This window comes from Tachysurus vachellii, chromosome 21, assembly GCF_030014155.1.
Source record: "Tachysurus vachellii isolate PV-2020 chromosome 21, HZAU_Pvac_v1, whole genome shotgun sequence".
NCBI classification, from domain to species: domain Eukaryota; kingdom Metazoa; phylum Chordata; class Actinopteri; order Siluriformes; family Bagridae; genus Tachysurus; species Tachysurus vachellii.
The window spans coordinates 17177604-17185103 of record NC_083480.1 but is presented as its reverse complement, the minus strand read 5'-3'; the positions used below and the strand labels follow the sequence as shown (position 1 = coordinate 17185103).

General features: G+C 41.4%; 2 protein-coding genes across 2 annotated transcripts in view; both read left to right on the top strand.

The window, feature by feature from the left end:
* Nucleotides 1-4134, top strand: part of lsm12a (LSM12 homolog a) — a 6080-nt gene extending 1946 nt beyond the window's left edge. Inside the window, exons 2-5 of the mRNA XM_060897604.1 lie at nt 143-276; nt 750-859; nt 982-1108; nt 1895-4134. Of these exons, the coding sequence (XP_060753587.1) occupies nt 143-276; nt 750-859; nt 982-1108; nt 1895-1981 (458 nt within the window). The 3' untranslated portion in view covers nt 1982-4134. The remainder of the gene's footprint in view (nt 1-142; nt 277-749; nt 860-981; nt 1109-1894) is intronic.
* A 1135-nt stretch (nt 4135-5269) lies between these two features.
* vwa3a (von Willebrand factor A domain containing 3A) overlaps nt 5270-7500 on the top strand; it is a 21317-nt gene continuing 19086 nt past the window's right edge. The window contains exons 1-5 of the mRNA XM_060857374.1: nt 5270-5396; nt 6470-6493; nt 6606-6643; nt 6786-6865; nt 6957-7075. Coding sequence (XP_060713357.1) covers nt 6631-6643; nt 6786-6865; nt 6957-7075 — 212 coding nt within the window. The 5' untranslated portion in view covers nt 5270-5396; nt 6470-6493; nt 6606-6630. The remainder of the gene's footprint in view (nt 5397-6469; nt 6494-6605; nt 6644-6785; nt 6866-6956; nt 7076-7500) is intronic.

Genomic DNA, 7500 nt, shown 5'->3' with positions numbered 1-7500 from the left:
ATCGCTGCCTTGTCGTATTGGCAGCAGTTTGTGAGTGAACCTGTTTGTAATGATCGATGTTGTCAGAGTTTAGAGACTCGGTGTTGTGATCAGGTTCCAGCTGGTTCCTCTGTTCGTTTTCCTTGACCGTTCTTTTTCCCAGAATGCCCGTCGTCCAGCGGGAAGTCCCATCTTAACGACGTCATCCTGGTTAATTTAGCCTACGTGTCCAAGGTGGACACCATCAACGAGCGCAGCGGGACTCCGCCCCCTTTAGCATCTCTCAATTTCAGCAAGGTAAGAACATACGACTCGTTCGGTCAGAAACGAGTCATTCTGATGGTCTGATAGTCATGTGGTCTTTTACATCAATACATTTATCAGACTGTATATTTATAATCACACCCCCAGTGTCACCCAGATGAGGATGAGGTTCTCCTTTGAGTCTGGTTCCTCTCAAGGTTCCTTCCTTTACCATCTAAGGGAGTTTTTCCTCCCCACAGTCACCTGAGTCACCTCAGACTTGTTCATTGGGGATAAATACAAACACATTGTGAACTAAATATGTCTAATATTAATCTTGATTTTTTGTATTATATTAATCTTTATATTATTCTTTATAATAACCTTTTGTTCTATGTTTGTTCTGTAAAGCTGCTTTGAGACGATGTTGGTTGTTAAAAGTGCTATAGAAATAAATTGTAATTGAATTGATTGGCGCGTGTACATGAAGGTGTCATCTCGTCTTCCTCCACTCGTCTCTTCTCCAGCTCGCCAGTAGAGCTCGGGCGGAAAAGGAGGACAAGTTTTTGCAGGCGTACGCGATAAGCGCCGGAGTCTCGGCGGACGGCCAGCAGCTGTTCCAGACCATTCACAAAACGTGAGAGATATTTCCACTCGCACCACTAAACTCCTGCCACATCTTTTTTTTTTCCCCACACCTTCCTCACGTTTTTTCTGATTATTTGTTGTTTTTTTTTCTTCCCCTTCTTCAATCTGCAGCATCAAAGACTGTAAGTGGCAGGAGAAGAACATCGTGGTGATGGATGACGTCGTCATCACGCCGCCGTACCGAGCCGACAACTGTAGAGGCAAAGAGGGAAGTGCCTTAGGACACGTACGCAAAATAGTAAGTCCTGAGAAAACCAAGCAGCTGGTGTTTGTATATCAGAAGGGTTCAGTTCATTATGATATTAAAATGTAAACGTTCTCAGGGACGATGTTTGCTTGTTAATGAGGAAATATGATAGATAAAGAACCAAGATTGCAAAATTGTATCATAATATTCTGTAATTATAATTATTTAAACATTATAATTATTATATTGTTACTTTCGAGCCACAGTAAGTCTTTTTATTGTTTACTGTTTATATATTTAATTACTTGTGTGTGTGTGTGTGCCTGTGCGCGTGTGTGTGTGCCTGTGCGCGTGTGTGTGTGCCTGTGCGCGTGTGTGTGTGTGCCTGTGCGCGTGTGTGTGTGCCTGTGCGCGTGTGTGTGTGTGCCTGTGCGCGTGTGTGTGTGTGCCTGTGCGCGTGTGTGTGTGCCTGTGCGCGTGTGTGTGTGCCTGTGCGCGTGTGTGTGTGCCTGTGCGCGTGTGTGTGTGCCTGTGCGCGTGTGTGTGTGCCTGTGCGCGTGTGTGTGTGCCTGTGCGCGTGTGTGTGTGCCTGTGCGCGTGTGTGTGTGCCTGTGCGCGTGTGTGTGTGCCTGTGCGCGTGTGTGTGTGTGCCTGTGCGCGTGTGTGTGTGCCTGTGCGCGTGTGTGTGTGTGCCTGTGCGCGTGTGTGCGTGCGTGTGTGTGCCTGCCTGTGTGTGCCTGTGCGTGCGTGTGCGTGCGTGTGTGTGCCTGCCTGTGTGTGCCTGTGCGTGCCTGTGTGTGTGTGTGTGTGTGTGTGTGTGTGTGTGTGTGTGTGCAGGTGGAGAAACACTTCCGTGACATGGACCAGAAGTCTGTGCCACGTTCACAAGCACAGCAAACACAGAAGGACTCTGTCTTGGCGTGAGCTTCGCCAACGCTACATTTTTTTTTTTCCCGTTTGTTCGTTTTGGGGTTTTATTTTGTAATCTGCCTCGAGGCTGCGGCCGAGCTCGAGGTAACCCCGCCTCCTTCGTCTTCGTCTCCAGCACGAGCGATCTACACGAAGAACAAAAAAAAATCTGAAAAAACGGCCAAACCGACAGAATAGAAGAATTAGTTTTAGAAAATATTTAAATTAACGAAGGATTGTGTTTTTTTTTGTTGTTTTTTTTTTTGTCTGAAATAAATCTTCCTCACCTTCACAAAATTGCCAAGACGACTGAACATCAGGTGAACATCGACCTCTCTGGTTGTATTGTTTTTGTTTTGTTTTTTTGGTCACTTGAAAGCTACCGGACTTTTTCACGTTAAAGGTGTTTAAAATAGCGCTTTTTAAAAAGCAGATTGCAGCGATGCGAGTGCGAGTTTCATTATTGCGTACATTCACACTGCAGCGACCTTGGGCTCTATTTCCACCTTTCTCTGATTATTTTTGTATAGAATTAAACAAAAGCCCAGCACAGAGGTCGTGAAGGTCGTTCATGTCGCTTATGAGCTGTCGATTCGCCGCAGCACGAGATCAGATGTGTATTCGTATGCCTTCGAGATGCACTGTATGTTAAATAAATGTGAAACCCTGGCAACCGTAAAGTAAAAGTGAAGCTGGCTCCGCCCACTGAGCGGCTTTAGCAACGATAAACACACAAGTGTTGTTGGGAAGCGAAAGGAAGCGAGCCGCAGTGTGAATGTACCACCTGACAGTGGCGTCCAATCAGAGCCCAGTTTCTGAACCTCATCATCATCCTGAAGGAAATCTCCACCCTGAAACATTTAAATATCTCTGACGTGTCTCTGGTGCCGATCAGTTGACCGCGGCTGTGTAACGACGTCGAGCAGAAGAGATAAAGATCAGATTTTGCTCTTCAAGATAAAAAACAAACTAACAAACACAGGAGCTTCTCTCACAGCTATACGGCGCGGCTGAGACTCGGCTCCACCGCTTCTCCATCTACGAGGCGACGAGGGCGGTGGTGTTATTAGTGTGGGTCGTTTAGGAAAACTGATAATATGAGACGCAGCCTGTAAAAAAAGTCTAAACTAAAAGCCCAGATCACACGGTTACTCTAAAGAGGAACCGAACGTCGCTCAGAGGGATTTTTATTTTCTCCCTTGATCCTCAGACACGTCGTAGCCGATTCCACTACAGGATCTTCACGGATCGTGTCGGACTTCAGCTTATCGTTACTCAAACACACCTAAACCTGAGTACCTCAGGAGTTTGTGGGCATGTCCACACCTTTTTTTATTTTTTTATAATATTATTATTATTATTATTATTGTTATTATAAATTCCTCTAATATCATCAGGATCAGGTGCTGGACACGAGTCATCTCAGAGTTCTACAATAAACAAATCTGCTTTCTCTAAAGGCTCGTAACAAAAATCTCAAAGCTCAAAACCGCAGGAGCGACGTTCAAGTTTACATCAGCGAGGGACCTCCTCCACCTCCATTACAGCTCTTATAATTATTATTATTATTATTATTATTATTATTATTATTATTATTACATTTACCATTTCATTGTGAACGAAGGCAGCGTCTGTTCACTTCTGTGCAGCAGAAAGATGGATTTTTTTTTTCACAGCAGTGTTCATTCAGGATCGGTGCATTTGACCTCTTCACGTGTTCAGACACGGGAGGGATGTTTTTTTTTTGCTTTCTTTCTTTTTTGCAGTTCTCGTGTCTCTCTCGAAACTGTGAACTGGAAGGAGTCAAGATGTGACATTTCAAATACCTCTTGAGTCATAACAGGACCTCATTTTTTTTTCTCCCCAACACCTCATTCCGTGACTGATCGGTGCCGATCTCCTGTCTGATCGAGAAAACCAAACCTAAAACGCGTAAAGGAGCTGCCACGTTTCAGACGGAGAAGGTGCGGCGGTTCTTACGGTGCTCCGGCTCACGCCGTCCTGATACGGAGGACTGTGGCACCAGACTGTGGCGGTTGTCTGCGTTCACGCTTCACAAGACCAACTCTTAACAAGCGCTAACAAACCCGTCGTCACTTAGGACTCTTTCTGTTTCATTTTTAAAAACATAACATTAAAATAACTAATTAAAAAAAAGGAAAAGAGAACAGACTTGTCTCGGATCTTTTGTCTTGTGTTTTTAATTTTCTGCACTGTATCAAATGGTGACTTTAATCATTTCCTGTTTCATGGATGTTTAAACTCGAGGCTATTCACGTGTAAAATATCTTTATACCACAGCTAACGTCTGCAATGCCGGATCGTGATTGGTCAGAAGGAGCGTGCTTGTTTCTATAGTAACAGCTCGTTCGCAGGTACCCCGACGAAGAAGTTCTGCGTAAACAACAACAAAAAATAGTTAATTATCAGGAGAAGTTTTGTGTAGAGACGCCTCCGCTCTGTGTGTGTGGAGTTTGCATGTTCTCCCCGTGCCTCGGGGGTTTCCTCCGGGTACTCCGGTTTCCTCCCTTGGTCCAAAGACATGCATGGTAGGTTGATTGGCATCTCTGGAAAATTGTCCGTAGTGTGTGATTGCGTGAGTGAATGAGAGTGTGTGTGTGTGTGCCCTGCGATGGGTTGGCAGGCTCCCCGTGACCCGAGGTAGATCGGATAAGCGGTAGAAAATGAGTGAGTGAGTGAGTTTTGTGTAAAGAGACCACGATTTACAGAATTAACATTTACACAGTTAACGTTTACGTGTCGGCTGTTTGTAACGGTCAGAGCTGTAAATTTATGGGTTTATCAGTAACATATAAGCTGATAACAGAAAGTAAATAAATAAAGAGCATCATGTGTCTTCATGTAATAAATGTAACTGTAATTGTTGAAAAATGTCTGTGACATAAGAGGGATAAACCCTAGGTGATGTGATGTTAGTGAACATATTGACTTTAGTTGTGTTCACAGTGAGTTTATCATCACATCACATCTTTATTATTCTCCTCTAACAGCTCAGATGTACAACATTAGTGTTGTGTCTCAGCAGCAGCGCCACCTGCCGGTCATCTCCATCATTTATTATTTATCGGGAAATTTTAATTAATACATTTTTATTTTAGGTTCATCCACCAAACACCTCGTTAGTTTTCTCCCCACTTTAATTGTAGTTATTAGTAGTAATAATTAAGTTAATTGTAGTTATATTAACTTTACAATCGTTATGTTTTCAGGTGAGTGTGTTATGTGACTGTGGTTGCTATGGAGACAGTGTGTACACACGCGCGCACAGATCTGTATCCTCGCTGTAACTTCCGGATATTTTTAACTTATTTCTTACAACATTAAATCTTTATACGACGAAAAGTAAAATATATGTAACTCTTCTCATACATATATTTTTATATATATTTACGTATTGCTCTTTTCTCAGGTAAGTCACGTAATTTTTTTTAATGGTACGAAATTCAGCAAAATAGCCTGTTTATGTGTATTTTTAACAACTGAAGTGTGTTAGTTTTCTTAATATTTACAAATACCTCATAGTATTACATTATACATTCATTTGGTTGTTGAATGTAGTGGTTAAGGTGTTGGGCTACTGATCAGAAGGTCATGGGTTCGAACCCCAGGTCCACCAAGCTGCCACTGCTGGGCCCCTGAGCAAGGCCCTTAACCCTCAGTTGCTCAGTTGTAAGTCACTCTGGATAAGGGTGTCTGCTAAATGCCGTAAATGTAAATTATGTATGTTTATTTTTTATTATTAGTTGTATTTATTTTTTATTTAATTATTATTTATGTTTATTATTTTTTTATCATTTGTTTATTATTTTTATGTATTATTATTATTATTATTTATGATTATTATTATTTTTATTTCTTCATTATTATTATTAATGTTTATTATTTATTTATATTTTTATTTATTTATTTTTATTATCAATGTTTATTATTTATTTATTTTTATTATCAATGTTTATTATTTATTTATTTATTTATTTATTTATTTTATGGCCCACACGTTTACAGCCTGGATGATATTAAAACACTTTTATCCACATTTCTAAGCATATGTTAAGCTTCCGTTACATTCCAGGCCTTTATCTAATCAGGTGGCAGCAGCACAAGGTATAAGATGCAGATACAGGTCAAGAGCTTCAGTTAATGTTCACAACAAAACATCAGAATAAAGAAAAGGTCTAATCTCTATGACATGAACCGTGTCATGGTTGTTGCTGGTTGTTGAATTTTTCGGAAAGGATTTTGACACGCAACAGTCCGAAGAGTTTACACAGTAACAGTGTGGGGAAAATACAGTTCTGTAGGTGTTAATGTTCTGCAGGTGTTAATGCCATGTTGAATAGAGAGATCAGAGCAGATCTGATGGTAACTCGTATAAACACTCTTTACATCCACAGTGAGCAGAAAAGCATCTCAGCACAAAACATCAAAGCTAATTCACTCAATAAAAGCTCATTTACTCAATGTTGTGTTTTATCTTTTTAGTCTGAATGACTGAAATATAAAAAGGTAAAGAATATTCTGAAGGCTATTTTGGACTACAGTACCATGTGATAACACTGTACATCAATTCAGAAAATGAACTACGTCTTTAACGTCCTCTTGTCTGCTTCTGTCTCAGTCCTACAGTCCCATGGAGGAGAACCATGAGCTTTTCAGGTAGCTGCAATTGCTGATGGCAAAATATAGCTAACATATGGAGCCAGAATCAGACACTAAATGTGACTTAACTGGTCATTTAATACTAATGTAGGTTGGATGTTATTAAAAACCAGCAGATTATTTAGGTCTTGTGTTTCAGGTCTTCAAAGAAATACCCATAATTCCTCACAGAACGAAGGTCTCTCATCCAGCAAATACACTCAAACCTGGACCTTAAAGGTGACGTCTGCTTTTGATATTTACACCTTTTATAGCTATCTACAAAATTCCATGAAGGCTTTTCTTTTCCAATCCCTATTTTCTCACACAGGAGCTGATAGATGCTGCCGATCAGTGGGAAACCTCTGAGGAGTGGATGGAGTGGAGGAGCTTGGAGAGCTGTGGCCTCACTCTCTCCCACCTCCTCTCTCACTGCTCCACTGCTGCTGTGTGAGTCTGTGTACAGGCGCTAACCTTAGCTAAATTGATAGCATTAATCTCAAGGCTAACTTAGCTATTAGTAGCTAGCTGGATGTAATGTTAATAACTGTGTGGTTATAGCAGCACTTTTCTAAACTACATAAATTGTTAACAACCTGTTCTTGAGGTGACTTTTCTTTTTTTTATCTCCCTGGGGAATGTGACACCCAGACAAAGGCTTTGTCCAGCCTGGGGCTTCTTCTGTCCATGCTGAAGCTTACCTACCCTGAGCATTTTTTTAAATCTACTTGACACTTTTCTTGCCCAATCTACTGTGTCTTCTGTCTGTTTTTGTCTCTGACCACGTGCTACTTTTTCTATCCAATCGAAGGGCATCTTGTACCAATCCTAGGGCTTGAGCTGAAGATGTTGAGGTTCTCTTTGGGAGTAACAAG